The 20,158-nt window shown below is 46.2% G+C and overlaps 3 protein-coding genes and 1 pseudogene across 3 annotated transcripts; 1 reads left to right on the top strand and 3 right to left on the bottom strand.

Moving 5' to 3' along the window:
* Window positions 1-3,034: 3,034 nt before the first annotated feature.
* Window positions 3,035-4,066, bottom strand: LOC136489424 (BTB/POZ and MATH domain-containing protein 2-like). Its single transcript, XM_066486066.1, has 2 exons — window positions 3,909-4,066; window positions 3,035-3,803 (listed from the first exon to the last, which is right to left on the bottom strand). Exons 1-2 carry the CDS (start codon window positions 4,064-4,066, stop codon window positions 3,035-3,037), a joined length of 927 nt encoding a protein of 308 aa, XP_066342163.1.
* Window positions 4,067-4,927: 861 nt separating this feature from the next.
* LOC136489423 (zinc finger BED domain-containing protein RICESLEEPER 2-like) lies at window positions 4,928-7,612 on the top strand. Its single transcript, XM_066486065.1, has 3 exons — window positions 4,928-5,022; window positions 5,118-5,171; window positions 5,308-7,612. The coding sequence occupies exons 1-3, from the start codon at window positions 4,928-4,930 to the stop codon at window positions 7,610-7,612; spliced, it is 2,454 nt and encodes an 817-aa protein (XP_066342162.1).
* A 4,318-nt stretch (window positions 7,613-11,930) lies between these two features.
* On the bottom strand, window positions 11,931-13,007 carry LOC136489422 (BTB/POZ and MATH domain-containing protein 1-like). Its single transcript, XM_066486064.1, has one exon. It carries the CDS (start codon window positions 13,005-13,007, stop codon window positions 11,931-11,933), a length of 1,077 nt encoding a protein of 358 aa, XP_066342161.1.
* A 2,793-nt stretch (window positions 13,008-15,800) lies between these two features.
* On the bottom strand, window positions 15,801-18,006 carry LOC136485493 (BTB/POZ and MATH domain-containing protein 2-like; annotated as a pseudogene).
* Between the last annotated feature and the right edge of the window lie 2,152 nt (window positions 18,007-20,158).

Here is a 20,158-nt window from a genome sequence, read left to right as displayed (position 1 = left end):
AGAGTGGCTTTGCCGAGTGCCCTATTTTCGGCACTCGGCAAAGCATGCGGCACTAGGCAAATTTTGCTTCTCCCGTAGTGAATAAATGATAAATAGAGATGGGCATTTACCGAGAGTCTGTCTCGTCATTTTTAAAGGCGGTGCCAAAAAAATGTCCACCTCTGTTAATCATAGGGCGTAACTCCTAAAATGTTTTGTATGAAGTGGTCGTTGAATGGGGACGGGGTTGTGCTGGTCAATGAGGGTGGCCGTGTTGGATGGGGCCGGTTTTGAAGGGAAATGTTGGACTAACTAGATGAGCGTGCATTGAATAGGAGGGAGGCAGGATGGATTAGGTTTACGGTTTATAAACAGTTGTGTGTACCTTTTTTTCCATTTGCGTAAAATTTGACTCAACAAGATAATTGTTTTTCCCTGTGCGTAACAATCATACTGATAGGGCAATTACTCTTTTACATGGAATTCTTGTAGAATCAACGGGGCAAACAAATTTCCCTGTGTGTTTATTCACGCACAAGGAAAAAATTGAATCCTGTGCGTTTTTTCATTGCCCTGTCATGATTATATAATCTGACATGTTAATCATGAATTTTCGTATCCATATAGCTAAAAAACAACACAAAAGTTTGTCACCCATGGGGAAATTCGCGTTTCATAGATGTAATTTGTCATCCACAGTGATAGTAGTTCACAATAGGGAAAATACTTTTATTTTGTTTTATCAAAGTAATTGGCACACAAATTCAACACCGCCATTTATATTACCCAAAACACACACAACCACACATTAAATTCTTTTATGGTGGTACATATATGTTTGCTACTATATGCTCTTGCTCATGCACCCCTAGACTCTGGTGCCGGCACAGGCGACCCTCTCTGGCCACCATTCAGTTTACCATCCGAAGAGCAGTCAGTCTGAATGCAATAGCAGATGTCTTTGGTGTCGCAGATTCCACCCGAGTAGCCCTCAAGTAGGCACCGACCTTTGCAATCCTGGAGATCGCCGCCCCTGCATGAGCCAATCCGACTGCGCACAAACGGGCTGCACGGCGTCCATTTTACACCCTGTACGTCTACTCAATCAAAAAGAGATTTGTTTTTAGCTGACATCACAAGCTGGAGGTAGAAGAAGACGACTAGAGGTGGAGTTGTTTGTTACCTGATGGCAAAACGAGCGACAGTACTAGGACACATGTAGCTGCAGCGGTGATCTTGTTGCAAGCCATGGTTGCAATGTTAGTCTGTAGCTCTCGATCAATTGATCTTTTTTTTTTCCGATATTCAATCAGTTGAAATGGGAGAGCTATAGCTAGCTTGGATGGTAGGCCGGGGATGCATATATTTATACAGGATCATGGCATCCGAAATGCATTGTTTCCGTTTTGATAGAGAGTACCGATTCATTTGCTGCCTTGAACGCAGGGTGTACTGTTATTAAAACTTTTCATTTAAAAGAAGATTTATTTGTACTGACAGTTACAAGGAGTTATTACAACTAATGTAAGAGCAGCGGAACAAGGAGGATTTTAATTTGCAGCTTGATAGTCCTGGCTGTGTTACTTCCCGTGCCTGTAGCCTGTAGGGCTGGTGTTGATGTGAGCTTAGAGATTACCAGGAAATAGCAGGAATTGAAACCTGACTTGTTATTATTGCTCTATGGAGTAATCAAATATGGACTCCTGCTAGTCTTTCTTGTATATATGTTTACATTTATTCTGATAAATTTAATATTTCTATTTGCACTTGCTTAGGGTGATTGTAGTCACAGATGGCATACTGTCTTACCAAATTACCGAATGACTAAGATGAGGGGCTTGGTATGCATTAAACACATTTAAAGACTACTAAAAATCACAAATCACAGCCAGATTGGTCTGGTTTTTGGAACCAGCAATGGACAAGTGGCAGCATTGTACCTATTTTTTATTTAACACTCACTACCATTAACTGACAATGATATAGTGACGAAAAAAATATATGCTTCAAAGGATGGAAACAATTACCTCAAATCTCAAGTATTGTTTCGGAAACTAGTTGTGGTAGAACCACCTAGTTTAACCCTGCGAACCACTTGACACTAGAAATGCTTAACCCATGGGAGAGCTGAGTCTACGGATCGATCAAGAGAGAGAGAGAGAGAGAGTAGTCCAGAGGTGGGCATCTCTTGGTTTTTCGTTGGGAAGAGACCACTACAATACCACTACACCGTCCCTGCATTAAAACTACGCTTGCGGTTCTCTTAACTATCACCGCTGTAAATTCAATTTCTACTTACGGTGTCTATAAGAGAAGCACCTGTGTAAATATATTGTTTCTACTAGCAGTAGCCTTAAGAAAACCGCCCGTAAAGATGTATTCACACCGGCAGTTTTCTTAACCTACTGTCAATACAAATAATTTGTAATCAATTTTTGAGCTTTTCAAATAATCTTGGATGGATAAATAATCTGAATAAAAGTTGTGCTACTTGAAAAGATCTAAAACTTTTTAGTTGACTACTTTTTATTTAAAAATAGTGTAGCACCCGAGATTATGTTTTATAAGATTAATTATTTTGAAATTCGTATTTTTAAAAAATTTCAAATCACTTCGGATGATGGAAAAACGGCCAAAGACAAAGTAGTTGATCTTAATGAGATCCAAAACTTTTTAGTTAAAAGTTTCTGATAGAGTGGATACGTGGGGAACGTTTATGCCTTTTTGTCCCAAAAGGCTATCAAGTGCGGTGTTTAGGGTAGTAACAGGGGAGGCACAAGGTCACATGTTTGATTTCTGGCAACCACAAGCGTGGAAAACAGCGTGAGTCGGTTTTTAAGTGGTGCCCACTAATTTTCACGGGCCTTTAATTACACTTAGGGTTAATAAAAACCGCTAGTCAAAAACATTTTCTTTACTAGTGGAGGTATTTTACAAGATTGTAATAATTGGTCTCATTATCTCTAAACTTTGTTCCCATTATCTAAGAAAAAGTTTACATGCATAGAGAGTATACTTATATAGCATATTAATTTTTGTGTCTCTGATTCGAGCGTCAGGGTGCCACGTTGGCGAGCAGCTCGCAAAGAAGGGAAGGGCACCTGGTTGTCAGACGCTGAAACTCGTCACTATCCATGATCGCCTTTAGATTGCCGGGAGTCTTGAGAAACTTGAAGCACACCTCTTTCAGCCCTCTGAAGCCATACTGCTCCGCAAGTTCCAGTGTAGTCGCTGCCGTGCCGGTGTTAATGTAGTCGCAAAGACGGTCCTCGCAGATGAGCTTCAGCCTCTCCATGCCGTACTTATCCACCGCCACAATCAGATGCTGAGCCACGGCCGGCTCGTCGCTGCTGTCCATCTCCGGTAGCGAATCCGTGTAGACAAAGTGCAGCATGGCCCTGAACACTCTCGGGTCGACGTCATCGATGCGTACGTGGCTCGTGGTCGTGTCCTTCACCTGGCCAAAGAGCTGCGCCATGAACACCGGCGACCGAGCGGCGAGCACGGGCCGGTGCGCGGCGAAGGTCTCCTCGCCGACCTGGAACGTGACGTCCGTTCCCACCTGGGACTCGAGGAGGCGGCCCATATGCTGGTGCATGCCTGATGGTGGCACGGTGACAACCTGCGGGATGCTGCCGGTGCGGACCGCCGTCCAGACGTTGACGTCGCATCTGACTCTGAAGCAATCGTCCTTGAGATAGTCTGATTCCTCTAGGGTCTTCCTCTTGATGAATTTTGCACATCCCCATCCGTCTTCTTGGTTGAAAGTGCGAACCGTGTCGTGGCGAGAACGATACGACGGGACTCCGACGCAATCGAGCAAACTGAACTCCTAGGTTGCCTCGACGTCCGTGCCAGGGTTGTGGTTGAGGCACAGGAAGAAGCCTATCCAGCCGTAGGGTTTCGTGCAATCTCCGTCAGGGAAATACCTGATGACCCAAGGATGCCCGTCGACGTCGAACGGGTCGAATGTGATGAATCTGTCGTTGCCGAGTCCCTTGATCCGGGAGTACCCATCGATCTTCTGCACGTGCGACCCCTTGACGACCTGGGCGACGATGCCGGACGCGCTGACGCTGTGCGCCATGCCGCCCCCAAGAACAGAGCCCGGCATATGTGTACGGAAGGAGTTGTAGGGTTGCTGGCCTGGCCACAATGGGAAATCGATGGAGATGAGAATATGAGATCAATCGATAGGCTTTTATATTACAACTCAAGACAGCCACAAGAAGGTATTTGATTGGGTTATATGCCTAGTCCGGAAATCATCGGCTCCGCTACGCCAAGGAAACCCTTGCTCTCACCACCCTGACCTCCTTTTTTTTACATTAGATACCTACTAGCAAATGTGACCATGTGTTGTAATGGAACCCAATACATATAGAAATCGAACTCGGGATGATCGCTAGAAAATATTATCTGAATTTTTATATTTTTAATTTATTGGTGCACTTATAACAACGGTTCCTCTAGCTACCTTACATACTTTATTATTCACATTTGTATATTACAATATGCCACGCCTTCCCTCTCCACGCAGGACTGATGGCCCAGTATAGTTTTTCAAATGGGCTAGGCCCGATGGGCCGACACGGGCACGGCCCTAAAAAGCACGGCACTAGCACGGCCCGGCCCGCTAGGCATCGTGCCCGTGCCTGGCACGGCCCGCAGCCATGCCCGTGCCTGGGCCGCACATTCGGCCCATGGGCCAGCACGAGGCACGGCACGAAAAAAAGGCCTGGTCCAGCATCGGCACGGCATCGAGCCATCATGGCCGTTGGATCCCCCGACCCCTGCGATTCTAGCCGTTGGATTCCGCCGTTGGGGTGGGGGTGTATATAAGCAGCGTCGTCGGTCGGCTCCCCCTCGCACCCCAAACCCTAAATCATTCTCGCCCTCCCCCGCCGCGCTCTCCTCTCGCTCTCTCTGGCTCTCCTCTCCGATTCCGATGGCGCGGGACGACTCCGACGGGCGACGGCGACCCGCCGCCGTCCCCACCTCTTCTTCTCGCCCTACGGCAGCTCCGGGGCTCCGAAGATGCAGGTAAGAGCACTCATCTTCTTCTTCTTCTCGCCCTCCGGCAGCTCCGGCACGGAAGATGCTTTCTCTTCCTGATCTTTTTCTTCTACTTTCTTCAGATCCGCTGATTCGCAGCTGCTCCGAGCTCCGTCTACGTCACCGGCGTCGTTGAGGTAAGAATCCGCAGTAAACCCTAACCCTAATCGTTCTTGTTCTTTCTTTTGCTCTTGATCTTGACCGTCTTCTTCTTCTTGTTCTTGAATCTTGATCTAATGATCTACTTCTTCTTGCTCATGTGCACTTGTGCAGCCGTTTGAGGCCAGTGGCGATGCCTCCCCGGCCCCCCTCTGAAGAGAGAGTCGAGGCTGCCTTGTCTGCGTACCATGAGGAGTCCAAGAGGTTGCGCGAGCTCCCTGGAGAAGACGAAGACGACGACATGGGCGACGAGGAGGTAGAAGAGCTCTTCGGCCGTGGATCTGGAGGTGGAGCCGGTGATCCAATCGACGTTGAAGGTGGTGATGGAGCAGAGGACCAAGGCGGCAAACAAGATGAGAACGCCGACGACCAGGTATCACGTCCCTGTACCTCTGATGTGTGGCTTGACTTCAAGAAGCTGTTCAAGATGGGTCCCAAAGGTAAGAAGGTCAGGTATGGCGCTGTCTGCATCCATTGCAAAAAGCAGTATTCTGGTAGATCTGCAATTGGCACTGGCCACCTCCGTTGTCACAGGGATAAATGTGCTGTTAGGCGAGAGAAAACTAGGAGCTTTAGTCAGTCTCAGATCTCTTTTAATCCTGATGGTTCTATGCGTAATTGGGATTACTGTCCTATGCGTGCTTGTACTGAACTTTGTCGATTGCTTGCTAGGGTAGATGTTCCTATAAGCTTTGGTGAATCTGCTGCATTTGAGGAATACATCTGTAATGCTCATAATCCTAAGTTTCAGGCTGTCTCTACACAAACCACCACTAGAGACTTAGCCAAAATGTTTTCTGATAGAAAGGCTAAGCTTGTTGAGCTACTTGCTTCTGATTCTGTTAATTGTGTGTGCCTAACCTCTGATATATGGTCTGGCAAAGCCAAAGAGGACTACCTTAGTGTTGTTGCTCATTACATAAACCCTGATTGGCAACTAGAGAAGAGGGTGCTTGGTCTTGTGCTTATTGATTGTTCCCATAATGGACAAAACATTGCTGATAGAGTTGCATCTGTTCTTGGTGATTATGGTGTTGCTGAAAAAGTGTTTGCTGTTACTTTGGACAATGCTTCATCTAATGTTTCTGCCATGCAAAAACTTAGACCTGTTTTGTCTAAATATCTTGGTCTTGAGGTACTTGTAGAGGATCCAAGGCATCCTGAACCTGAATCTGCTGTTAGTACTATGTTCTTGCATCAGCGTTGTGCATGCCATATAATCAACCTGATTGTCAAGGAGGCACTTAATTATCTTAAATCTTTGATTGATGTTTTTAGAACTGCAATATCATTTTTAAACTCATCTAATCAGAGGATTGCAGCATACAAAAGACTTTGCATTGCAGCGGGTGTTAGGCCTAGAAAGTTTCAGTTGGACATGGATGTAAGGTGGAACTCTACATATCTAATGCTTAAGACTTTGCTTCCTCACAAAGATCCTTTCACTACTTTCATACATGCCAATTATCCTAGAGGTGAGAATAGTGAGTTGCTTCTAACTGAAGAACATCGGGCTGTTGCTGAAAAAGTATTTGTGTTTCTTGAACTGTTCTATGATGCTACTGTTGCATTGTCTGGTGTTTACTATCCTACATCTCCACTTATGCTTCATTATCTGGTTAAGATTGCTATACACCTGAATAATTATAGTAATGACATTCACCTGAGAAATGTGATTCAACCTATAATAGACAAATATAATAAATATTGGAGGGACATACCTTTGCTCTATTCTTTTGCATTCATCTTGGACCCTAGAGCTAAAATGAAGGGTTTTGCAAAAGTGCTGAGGAAGTTGATGAACCTTACCAGTACAGATTACAGTGCTTACCAGGTTGGCACTAGAGCTAGGCTTACTAATGTTTTCAATAAGTATGAGGAGAAATATGGAGCTGTTAGGTTGAGGAGGACTGTCCCTCAAAACTTGTCTGGTAAGAAAAGGTCTGCTTGGGATGAAATTTATGATGATGATACACCTAGTCCTTCTGGTGGGGGTACTTCACTACTGCATTCCTCTCTTAATCTGTCTAGAGATACATCTGCTACTGCTTTGCTGCATGCTGCTACTTCTACAGCTTCTAATGCTTCTGAACTTGTCTCATACTTGGATTGTGACACTATTAGCCAGTTGGATGATTCATTTGACATCTTGAAATGGTGGCATGAGCACAAACTGATATATCCAGTGTTGTCCATCATGGCTAAAGATGTTTTAACTGTTCCTGTGTCTACCATATCTTCAGAATCTACGTTTAGTATGACTGGTAGGATCATCGAGGAGCGGCGGAGGAGGCTGAAGCTGGAGACGGTGGAGTGGCTCACCTGCGTCCAGGATTGGGAGTTGGCGGAGGCAAGGCTACAGCACAATGTGGAGGACTCGGAGCTAGAGGAAACATTTGAAGAGCTTTATCTTGATTAGTGCCCCGGCTGCCAAGGTAAATTACAACCCTAACTTCCTCTTCTTCTTTTGCTAACTGATCAGTGCTCCTAATGCTAACTTTGTTCTTCTTTTGCAGCTGGCCAGCTGGGTGCTTGAACTTGAAGCTTGAAGCATATCTTTATTAGTTTAGTCTTTACATTTAGCTTGAACTTGGCTCTGTAATACACTACTACAGAAATGATTTTGCGAGACACCCCAAAAACAAAACTGAGGCGGACGCCTATTTTAGCCCGCCACGGTTAATCCCACGATTTACCGAGGCGGGCGTTTTTTATTTACCGTGGTGGGCACTTTTGCCCGCCTCGAAAAATCGATTTACCGAGGCGGGCACCTTAAAATGCCCGCCACGGTTAATAGGTATTAACCGTGGCGGGCATTTTAAGGTGTCCGCCTCGGTAAATTGATTTTCTGAGGCGGGCACATTATAAGGCCCGCCACGGAAAATGGCCTGGCCCAAGACAAAGCCCGATAGCCACTCCAGGTATAAATAGGCACACTTACGGTTTCCCAGCCACAGCCGAACTCCCTCCCTCCGCCTCCGTGAGCACGGCGCCCCTGCTCCCTCTCACTCTTAGATCCACACGGCGCTCCTGCTCCCTCTCCTCCAACTCTCACTCGTGCCCCTCTCCCTCACACCGTCTCGGCGCGCCGCCCCTCTCCTCCGGCTAGCCTCCATCTCCCTCTCCACCCCATGATGCCAGTGATGGCGCTGCAAGGCGGGCATACTCGGTGGTGCGTGCCGTGGCCGGCGACAAGGACCGCCATAGCAAGGTGGCGGCGGCGTCCACCACGGCATCCCCGACGGATCTAGCCTCACCACGGCGGCGGCCTTCCTCCCTCCCTCTCCATGGCGCGGATCGACACGGCGCGGATCCACAATGGTGGCCTTCCCCCTCCCTCCTCGCGGCGGCGGCGGCTGGGGCGTCCACGACGACGACGGTGACTGGGGCCAGATCCACGATGGCTGGGGCCAGATCCATGGCGGCGGCACCTGCTCCGGCGGGGATCCACGGCGGCGTGGCACGTGGAGGTAGGTACATCACTTCCCTCCCTCTCCCTCTTCCTTCATCTCCCTCTCCCTCTTCCTTTGCAGATGACGACGATGAGATCCGGCCACCATGGCCCAGATCCAGCCCCCACGGCGCGTATCCGGTGGTGGGTCCATCCATGGCGCTAGATCCGTGGCGTGTGGGCCGCTCGACTGAGGTGGTGGGTGGATCCGGTGCGGAGGAGCTCCCTGGCCGCGGTGGTGGGCGGATCCAGCAAGGTGGGAACGGGTGCGTCGGTGGGTTGGGCTGGGAACGTACGGGCTCGCTGGCGGGCTTGAGAATGGGCTCGCCGGCGGGCTCCTGGGTTTTTTTTGTTTTTTTAAATGATTTACCGTGGCGGGCGTCCTAATGTGCCCGCCGCGGTAAATCGATTAACCGCAGCGGGCAAAGCGGCCCGCCGTAGGAAGGCCACGATTTACCGTGACCTTTACGCGGTGGCGGACGCATTTGCCCGCTGTGGGAAATCAAATCCGTGATATGAGAACTTGGACTTGTACAATGATGTAAGCACATTGAACTTTAATGGAGCTAGGCTGTACTCTTTTCCTGACTAGGGTTTCTCACAAGGGTGAGTTTTACCTAGCAGGTTTTTAATGAGGCAGCCATTGCACATGCTCCAAATATATTCCTATTTTCTTAATTCTGTGTGTTTGCTGTGTTTTCCTGACTAGTTAAGTTGTACACTTGTGCTGATGAACTTGGGTTAAAAATGTGTTAGTGCCTGGGCCGGCACGGGCACTGGCGTGCCACCGTGCCTGCTGGCACGACACGGCACGGTTTCCCCTCCATAGTGCCGTGCCTGGGCTGCCACTTAGGCACAGTGGCACTAACAGGCACGGCACGGCGGGCCGCCGTGCCGCATAGTGCCGTGCCTCGCCGTGCCGTGCCGATGCCGTGCCCGTGCCATGCCGTGCCGGGCGGCCCATTTGGAAAAGATTATGGCCCAGATCCGCGCATCCAAATCACCATGGCCCCTCGACCTTGAGATCGTCACCGTGTGGTGTGGCGGGTCATGGAGCACCGGGCATCGCGCCTGTTAACTTCACCTGCTGGAGCGTCAACCAATGATTGTAAAAAGACTACACCACGAGTCAGCCGGAAGGGCACATGGAGAAACCGCCCCGCCTGCTAACAAGCAGGCCCCACGGTGGCCTCACGAGCTACACCAGCCTCTTCGCTGGTAATTCCGGAGCCCGACAGATGCGCGCCCCGTGATCACTTCCTGAGAGCAACAAAGATAGGAGCAGATGGCACTGAGTGGTGCACCCAACGAGTGCAACCCGAGCCTAGGGCACAGAACGCACCCGGCCATCGTAAAGTGCAGCCCGGGACAAGGAGGCCTGTCATCAAGCCCTCACACGGGCGTGGGACACCGAGCGCTGGATTGGCACTAAGCCAGCGCCCCAACGCCGTGCCGCTTGACCCACGCGGGCCTAGAGCTGGCGACTCCCCGACGGGCCAGCTAGACCCTAACTCAGGCCTCCTCATATGATGCTCGATCCTAGCATCGCTCAGCTTAGAAGCCGCGCGCAGACATAAAGGCTCGGGAACCGCTAGAAGGACGTCTGACCCAAGACCACCAGGACTCTGTGCACACCGATTGACTAACCCAGTCATCAATGATCGGGCTCAACCCCTCGCCATCACGGTGCAAGCCCCTGTCGGACACTCCTTCAACAGGGTCACGGAACCGGCGTGACACAACATGACACGGGACTTCAACTACTCTAGGGGCAAAGGCTCTAGGGCCCACTCGTCAGCCCCTCCAAGTGGGGCTCCTTGGCAACAGAGGAAGCCTCGAGATGGTTCACCACGGGAGGCCACTCTACCACAAACAGCCTATGGCGGGTAAGTTCCAGAACAATGGCAGCGACATCCGGAGACGGTTGTGGCTCTGTCGAGTCCTCCCTACACGACAAGGCGAGTTCCTTGAAGGCCGCGGCAGAGGACTCATGCATCCTGGTGCATAGACCATAGACTATAACCCAAACCGACCAATACACCGGCCCTCTATAGAATATAAGGGGAGGGACGACTTGTGTAGAAGGGGGGCGATTTCCAAGAGAAATATAGAACCTCAGCTAGAAAAGACCGATGCCTAACTCACTGAGGAAGAAAACTGACGAACACTAGGACAGCACCGAGCGATCCCCTACCAAGCTCTCTCGATTTCCACCGTTGTAACCCCCGATTGGGCATTCCTTAATGTAACGATCACTATACTACTGGACGTAGGGCTGAAAATCCCGAACTAGGATTTTGACCTTTTCATGTTTTGAGTGTCCGAGCCAACGGAGACCCAAACATCGACTTCCGACGAACAACCACGATGCTCGCCACAGTTACTACGAACTTGCGACAGTGTCGCACAGGAAAGGAAAAGCAAAGGTTGGACAAGATGGGATAACTTTCAATAAATTCAGGAGTAAATGGCTATTAATTCATCATTCATTACTGCGTTACCAGCTAGGGACGGGTGGGGAGTATTGGGGCACTTTGGACATTCCGCGCGCGCAATCCAGCTACTCTACTGAAGCCGTAGGGGGCTCTGTCTCTTGGGACCACGATTGTCCATCCTCCTCACAGCGGAGGAGCCAGCCCCACGAGGGTTCCTTCCTGTCCGAACTGCCTTGCGACGCCGCTCGATCTGCAAAGACACAGGATCAATGTTACCTCTGCTGACTATTGTTGGGGACACCGTTCAGGGGTGAAAAAGATGAGGCGCCCTTCGCTGGGGTGCCGCTGTTGAAGGTGACGAGGGTCCCGCCATGGATAGCCCTTGAGCTGCGGCGGACATAGGCACGCTGGCTGCACCCTTGGGTGTGAGGAGGAAAAGAGCCGTCAAGCGTTCAGCTATGGGACGAGACTAGGACGGGGTGGCGCATCGAAGGCGCCCATTTATGGTACAGGGAATATGAGGAAAATGTTTATACTGTCTAGTCACAAGAGATTATGAGGTGCACACGCGAGGCCTGAGGTCGCTGGTTTGATTTCTGGCCATCACACGTGCGAATAATGGTGTGACTCAGTTATTAATTAATGCTAGTGGAGTTCACTTATTTTGACTCACACTGATAGTTCCTAAATTTCACTGCCAGTAAAAATATTTTCTGTACTAGTAGAAGTATTTTGCAAGGTTGTAATAATTAGTCTCATTCTCTCTAAGCTTTGTTTCCATATCTAAGAAAAAGGATACATGCATAGAGATTAGTGATAGCTTAATAATTTTTCTGTCTCAGATTGGAGCGTCAGGGTGCAACGTTGGCGAGCAGCTCGCTGAGAAGGGAGGGGCAACTGTTCGTCAGATGCTGAAACTCATCACAATCCATGGTCGCCTTTAGATTGCCCGGAGACTTGAGAAACTCGAAGCACGCCTCCTTGAGCCCTCTGGAGGCATGCTTCTCCGCAAGCACCAAAGTAGTTGCAGCCGTGCCACTGTTAATGTAGTCGCAAAGCCTGTCCTCGCAGGTGAGCTTCAGCCTCTCCAGGTCGTATCTATCCGCTGCAACAAGAAGATGCTGAGCCATGGCCGGCGCGTCGTCGCCGCTGTCCATGTCAGGCAGCGAGTCTGTGTAGATGAAGTGCAGCATGGCCCTGAACACTCTTGGGTCCATGTCATCAATCCGTACGTGGCCCGTGCTCCTTTCCTTCATCGGGCCAAACAGCTGCGCCATGAACACCGGCGACCGAGCGGCGAGCACGAGCCGGTGTGCGGCGAAGGTCTCCTCGCCGACCTGGAACGTGACGTCCGTTCCCACCTGGGACTCGAGGAGGCGGCCAATGTGCTGGTGCATGTCTGGTGGCGGCACGGCAACGGACCGCGGGATGCGGACTGCTGTCGTGGAGACGGTGACGTCGCATCTGACGCTGAAACAGTCGTCCTTGAGATAGGCTGATCCCTCCAGGGCCTTCCGCATGATGAACCTTCGGCACCCAAATCCGGTGTCTGCGCACTTGAAAGTGCGTGCCGTGCCCTTGCCAGAGGAATACGACGGGACTGGCTCGCCGGCGCCGTCGAGCAAGCTGAACGCGTAGCTTGCCTCGACGCCCGTGGCATGGTTGTGCTTGAGGTGCAGGACGATGCCTATCCATCCAGAGGTCTTTGGGGTGCATCCATTAGGGTAGTACCTGATGTCCCAAGTAATCCCGCCGACGACGAACTCACCAGAGCTGATGAATTTGCCGCTGCCAGCCGATGCCTTGACCCGGGAGTACCCATCAATCTTGAGGACGTGCGACCCCTTCACGGTCTGGGCGACGATGGCGGACGCGCTGACGCTGTAGCTCTGCGCCACGCCGCCGCCGCCAAAAACAGATCTCTCCATGTGTATGTAATGAGTTGCGGGTTGCTGGACAGAATGGGAAATTGAGGGAGATGAAGATGAAAGCTATAGGCTAGCTTTGACGACTCGAGATGGCCGAGTATGCAAATCGATCGGCGGCGCTCGGCGGCCACCGTGAGACGTGGACAGAGGCGGTGGACGAAAGACGGCAAGGTTTGGTTTATATGTGACCCTGCCAGCCAGGAGAGGAGTACCGGAAATTGAGTAGTAGTTGTCTATTAATTTTGGCCCAAGTTGCTAGTTCGGTCTATAGGGCCTAAGCCCAGTAGTTTATTTGAGTTTTCTTCACCTTTGCAATTTCTCCCGTGTTCTTTTTAAATAATGGAAAGTATCCGGCTTCATCTCTTGAAGCCAAGTGAATCGGACTAATTTTCACGTAAGATGAAAACACATAAAAACAAACCGACTCAAAAACCAATCCTAGCATTATCTCGCCATCTAAAAGAAGCAAAGAACTGCATGGCCGTGGTTTGTAGCGCCCGACAAACTTGGGAGAAGTGATCCTTGATTTCATCACACCTTTGCAACCATGATCAATGTCGTAGTTTGCATTCCTTTGAATAAAACCAACAAAAGAGATTAGGGTTGGTATTTCTCAAAAACCATGTCAATTTTTACTAGCCATATGGTCCAACAAATGGCTGCTCCACCTGTCGATACTCGATAGCAATGTTTTATTTGATCTACCCCTTTGTTTGTGCCAATCATGAAAGATATCCATTACATTCAAAGTGGTTTTGAGACCCAAAACAAGATGTATCGCCCACCACAAGAACTTAGCATACAAACACTCCAAGAAGGGGTGTTGAATAGTTTCATCCCTACTACAAAACATGCAAGATTTGTCGCCACTCAAATTTCTTTTTGATAAATTATCTCTAGTTAAAACTATCCTTCTCTTAATAAACAACTGAAAAATTTTAGTTTTGAAGCCTCGTATTGACATATGGTATTTATACATGGATATGAACTTACCATTACACTAAGGAGCCAAAAGAATCTATCTCATCCAACTTGTAAGTTAATATTCATGACTCTTGCTACTAAGTTATTCCACTCAACCCCCTTAATTCCCACTCAATTTATCATGTGTTATATGTTTTATTTATCTATTTTGTAAAATATATTCCCTCCGTTCCAGATTATAAGACGTTTTGGCATTTAGATTTTACTATGTACTTAAATATACCCTATGTCTAGATACGTAGTAAAAGCAATTTATCTAAAAAGCCAAAATGTCTTTAATTTAAAATATACCCTTTGTGTAGTTATAATAAATTCATTTATTTCATGACTTTTCAAAAATGTTATCTGAATTTTTATATTTTAGTTGTTCCCCGTATACAAACTATTCTTCTACCTTACGTACTTTATTGTTCACCTGTGTATATTACTATGTTCAATGGCCTGTATAATCAATTTATGCCAAAATTTTCTTCTCTACCTTAACAAAAACTTCTTTTCAATCTCGGATATTTTTCCAGAATCCAGAAAATTTTCCCCTTAGAAAGTTTTTCTTGTGTGGCAGAACCATTTTGTACTTACAAATTCCTTTTAGTAAAGAAAATGATACACTTTCAAGAGAAAATATTGAGAAGTACGCATTTAACTGGTTAAGTTCCTTGTGGCGGAACATGTGTTCACCTGGGTTTAAGTTCTCAGTGTGACGTGGGTACTCCCATTTTCATTGATTTTTTTCAATATTTAATGGCACTTTTCTTTCAACGGTGAAGGGAATACTTTTATCCCACCTCTGCAAAAAAAAGGAATTGTCTGCACAAAAATCATTTTTGAAGTAGTGGAAACGGACAGTAGGGCACTTAATATGCATCCCACATCTCATCCATGGGTAAATTTAGGGCGTTTCGTCATGGTCTGTCAACCCCATTGGAATTTATAAATCATTTTAGGAAATACTGCTTAAATTTGTAAAAATCTATGTCATGTAATGGAATTGACGTGGTCATATTCTTGCTAAATTTGCCCATGATAGGTGATCTGTGCCATTAGTCCATGCATATAGACATAGAAAATAAATATGCAATTATTACCATATGCCATTGTCATCTTTCCTGAGGACCATCACTAACTTATTAAAACTCTTTGGCTAGGCTTCTTTGGTGCTCCCGCTTCTCCTCTACAATAGTGTTACAGATGAAGAGGAAAGAGAGGTGGTGGTGGTTGACTCGATGGGATGGTCGGTTATCTAAGATAATAGGTTTTCATGTTATTACGTTAGGATATTTAAAAAATTCTAAATTCCATATGATATTTAAAAATTCTTAATCAGAATTGCCAACGAACAGGGCATCACACGAGATGTGGCAGAAACAGACTTGATGATGTTGAAAATGGCTTTGGAGGGCTACTGTTTCAGACATGCCCCCATATTTGGAGTTATACATGAGTTAAAGACCATAATGTCTGTAACAAAGTCGCCCATACATAATACCGTGGCTCATTGTGGTAAGTGTTCTCAATCTGAGATTCTGAGCCCGGATTGGGATAGGACACATGAGGGTGTGGAGAGCCTCCTGTGCAAAGATGTTTCTCGGTCCATGACTCAATGGAATGTCCTATTACTCTAAAAAAAACTATATATATATATATATATATATATATATATATATATATTAATACTTAGGATTCAATTGAAATATAAGGAATAACCGAATTAAGTTCCAATAATTGATATGTGTATTACATCTAATGACATTAACAGAATTGTGAAGACATAACATTTCACTTGGTACAAGGAGTAATAGTAGATAAGTACCATGCATAGAGAATAAGCATATGTTATTATGCAAATAAGAGTAGTGCCCCTGTGTGTTCACATCATGGAGCAACGTTGGCGAGCAATTCGTTTAGAAGAGAGGGGCAACTGCTTGTCAGATACTGAAACTCATCACTATCCATGACCTTCTTTAGATGGCCTGGTGACTTGGGAAACTTGAAGCATGCCTCCTTGAGCCCTTTGCAGCCATGCTGCTCCGCAAGCACCAATGTAGTTGTTGATGCAGTTGCAAAGCTTGTCCTCGCACATGAGTTTCAGCCTCTCCAGACCATATCTATCAGCTGCTACTAGTAGATGTTGATCCATAGCATAGGTATCACGCTTGCGCATCTTAGGCAGTGAGTCAGTGTAGATAAAGTGCAGCATAGCCTTGAAGACTCTTGGCTCCATATCATCAATCCGTATATGTCTGTTCTTCTCCTTCATCGGACCAAGGAGTTCTGCCATGAAGACTGAGGACCGGGCACCGAGGACAAGCCTGTGAGCAGCGAATCTCTCCTCGCCGACTTCAAATGTGACATCAGCTTCCACCCCTATATGCTGGTTCATATCTGATGGGGGCACCATGACAAAATGTGAGGTGCCCTCTGTGGAAATCTCTTTCATGACAGTGACATCACACCTGATTCTGAAACAGTCATCCGTCAGATAGGTTGATTCCTCCAAGGCCTTCTTCTCAATGAAATCTCGAATTCACCATCCTTTGTTTCTTCTGTCGAAAGTATTTATCACGCTGCCACCTTCAGAATATGATGGAACAGGTTCTCCGACATTATTGACTAAACTGAAATTTATAAGGATATCCAACCAGAGTATTCTGTGCCATCGCCATGAGGGTAGTACCTGATAACCCAAAGATAGCCTCCAATTTCAAACTTGTCAGACTTGATGTAACTACCATTGCCAAGTCCCTTTGTCCCGGAATACCCATGTATCATAAGCACGTGTGACCCCGTGACAATGTGGGCGACAATGGCAGAAGAGCTGTGCGCTGAACTCTTGACGGTGTGCGCGACAATGGTAGAAGAGCTGTGCGCTGAGGCGCCCACTGGCACCTCTAGCCGACCGATAACCGAGCTCGACGACATATGCCTGTCCCCCAAACCAAGCTAATCAAAGGATCAGTATCTAAAAAAGTTAACCAAACTAATTATCGTGCCCATGCAACAGTTAGACAACCTTAACACAATGTTTCATACAAATTAGTGGAGTTGCACAAATATGTAGCACAAAATATGCTGTCAGTGAATTTCATGATCCTTTAGATTAAAGAAAAAAATCAGAGCCATGCATTTTGCAAACAGCAGTAACCACCAAAAATGGAAGAGATCAGTTTAAGAGAAATATTGAATCGAAGTCAGTTACTATCAAGTTTAATAACTCTGAGCATACACTGAATCATTTTGGTTGATGAAGTTCAGAACTGTGCCATTGCCCAGTACCTCTGTTACCAACAGCTACCAGTTTATTTTAATCCTAAGAGAAAGAATGGTCCTGTGATCTTGTGGTCAGACAATCAGAAAACCTTATCCCTCGGAAGACTCATAATCATTTGGACAGGACATTTTATTGCTATCCTCACTCTCAAATTATAGCGGACAAAATACTTTTGATAACCTGGTAAGGTTTTCAGCTCTTTTGTTAACAGACGGAAAGTATAAATGGTTGGGTATTTTCTAAAGCTGAGCCCTCAACAGTGCAGCGAATTTTCTGCAAACTGATCAGTTTAGTATGTGTCTCGACTCTCAACACACTTCGGATATATTCAATTCTAGACAACCTACAGATACATTCAACATAAAGGTGTCAAGGTTTAGTTTCGTTTACTCGATCACTTGTCCACAAAGATTGAAGCAGGAAATAACAAGATGTTACCGCATTCCTACGCATTACCAACCAGGCACCCTAAAATAATAAAATCTACTACTAGGAAACAAAAGATCGAGACAAGAACAACGTGGAATTGATGCACAGATCGAGATATATAATAACAAGTGCGGCTATGAGCTCCGTACCCTTGGTGAAGTGCCCCTGTAGTCCCGATTCCGCTGTAGACGACGTCCTTCTCCAAGATCTGGAAGAAATAGTGAGAGGAAAGGAGAGGACAAGAACCCTAATGGAGAAGGGAGATGCAGGAGGATGCGGACTTACTTGCGGAGGCGGAGGCTGCTGACACCGTGTGGAGATTGCACGGAGAGTAGAAGGAGACGGCCGGCGGCGGTCTCACTCGCGTGACAATAGGTGCTGGGGCTTTCATAAGAAGGGTTAATATCAGGCCTTGGGCCAGATTTGAAAGGCAGAAGGGGCGCGTTAGATTGATTTGGGTGACCGTTGTCCATTTCGCAAGGAGGCGGGCGTGTGGGTTAGCAGGGGGGAAAAAAGGAACGGGCCGAGTCCAACCAAGGACCGAGGGAAGGCCAGCCAAAAACACAGAGACAAGTTTGCTCAAAAAAAAAAAACACCGAGACAACGATTGAAAAAGAATAGGGCTTGCCATTTTTTTAAAATATAGAAACACGCACACAAATTCTAAATATTATGAAATTCAACCTACGAATCTAGGCAACTAAATTTAATAGAGAAAAAAGAAAATTCCTTTAATGAATTGATTGATATTACCTAAATATTGATTATATTTTCAAATACTAGATGTCATCTTGTGGTTTACCTGTTTCTCCTATTCATGTCCCTCCCAAAGTTAAATTTTTTTTAAGTTTGTCACAAATGGAAATATCACAACACATTGGTCCATACGGTGGCGAAGCTAGAGCAAATTAGAGAGTGATGCATTTGTCTTATGATGTGAAAAATTAAGCTAAAGCTATGGTGAAATTTTGATTTTAGTATTGGTTTTTAAAATTTTTGTGGGTCTATAACTATTGTGAAAATTTAAACTAAAACTATGGTGAAATTACACCGTCTATAACTCGGTGACAAATTTAAATTGGCTATGATACTGACTATTTCATCATAGCATATTGCTGTACTGCTAGCTAGGGTGGACTAACTGTCGTTAGAAATGCTCTATTTTTTATGTGTAGTTAGAAAACACTAACCGTCCCTTGAATACTATTTTTATTCATGGTTAGTAACCCCTGTCGTGTTCTTAGGGGTGGCTGGTAAGTTGACCCACACTAGAAATAAGTAACTTTTTCATATGAGATGAAGAACTTTATATAAGTTTAGTGCTCAACATTATCTACAACTTTCTAATTAATGATTTGTTATTTGAGATCGTTTAAGGCCCATGTATATGTATATGGTCTTTCATATTTTCAAAAGATAAATTTTTTCCCTCAAAAAAATAAGAAATTTTAATTTTTTGATGAACCTTGATGGAGGCAAAACAATAGTGCTGGATGAGATCTAAACTTTTGTCAATTTTTTTTATTTAAGATGGTTTAGGGACAAAAATACAAGACTTGTAAAGTTAATACAAAAGGATAGCATCATACAACTAGTCATATGTGACTATATATGTGGTGTGGTGGTGAGGAAGTCATGCGCAAGGTAAGATGTCATTGTTCTGAATCATAGAAAACGCATGAATGCATTTTGCAAAGAAAAAACACTTTTTCACTATTTTTACCTACATTTTTAAATATCTAAAAAATGATTTGGGCCACGTTACCGACTACCATGGAAATTGATTTTAAGTGGTGATTGGTGTTATGGACTGCCCTATAAATAAAATTTTAGTGGAGAATGCGACACTGGTTCTGAAAATGCTTGATTTCTTGAGATTCCTGGGTTGCAAGAGTTGTGATAGCCACTGCTAAAAATCTATTTTGACATTTGCTCAAAATTGATTTTGTAGTAATGGCACCCTAATGACTACCATTGTGAACTAGCATTATGTGGCACCACTACGCCAGATTTGCACATCGCTGGCGGCATCATCACTGCCGGATTTGTGAGAACCGGCAGTGATGTACTTTCACTGCTAGTTATGAGCTTGAAAATGAAAAAATGATTGGGCTGGGCTAAAACCGGCAGTGAATGACCACATCACTGCCGGTTTGTGGTTTGAACCGGCAGTGATTGTGCTCTATCACTGTCGGTTCTAGCCAAGAGCCGATGGTGATAAGCCTACAGCATAAAAAGGCTGCAGCCGTCCTCTTCTTCCTCCCCTCTTCCATCCCGAGAACAGAGGCGCGCTTTTGGGCCCTTCTCTCCATTGTTACGGCTGCTCTTCACAATGAAGCTAGTGCTTGGATTTTGAAGAATGGCTTGATCTTTTTTGCTTTAAGGTTAGTAACAAACATCCACTCCTTTGATTTTGTTGCTTAATTAGCTTCGTTTTGATGGCTACATTGCTTGATTCTCATTCTAGTTC

Source organism: Miscanthus floridulus, chromosome 10 (assembly GCF_019320115.1).
Source record: "Miscanthus floridulus cultivar M001 chromosome 10, ASM1932011v1, whole genome shotgun sequence".
NCBI lineage: Eukaryota > Viridiplantae > Streptophyta > Magnoliopsida > Poales > Poaceae > Miscanthus > Miscanthus floridulus.
Note: the sequence above shows the minus strand (reverse complement) of the source record. Positions and strands in the feature narration are given on the sequence as shown.

Excerpts from the sequence above, each read along its gene's own strand:
- LOC136489424 (XM_066486066.1), bottom strand. The coding sequence starts at position 4,066 with ATGGCGCACAGCGTCAGCGCGTCCGGCATCGTCGCCCAGGTCGTCAAG. Across the intron at positions 3,804-3,908 it reads GGGCATCCTTGGGTCATCAG|TTTGCTCGATTGCGTCGGAG; the intron begins GTATTTCCCTGA and ends CTAGGAGTTCAG.
- LOC136489423 (XM_066486065.1), top strand. The coding sequence starts at position 4,928 with ATGGCGCGGGACGACTCCGACGGGCGACGGCGACCCGCCGCCGTCCCC. Across the intron at positions 5,023-5,117 it reads CCGGGGCTCCGAAGATGCAG|ATCCGCTGATTCGCAGCTGC; the intron begins GTAAGAGCACTC and ends TACTTTCTTCAG. Across the intron at positions 5,172-5,307 it reads ACGTCACCGGCGTCGTTGAG|CCGTTTGAGGCCAGTGGCGA; the intron begins GTAAGAATCCGC and ends GCACTTGTGCAG.
- LOC136489422 (XM_066486064.1), bottom strand. The coding sequence starts at position 13,007 with ATGGAGAGATCTGTTTTTGGCGGCGGCGGCGTGGCGCAGAGCTACAGC.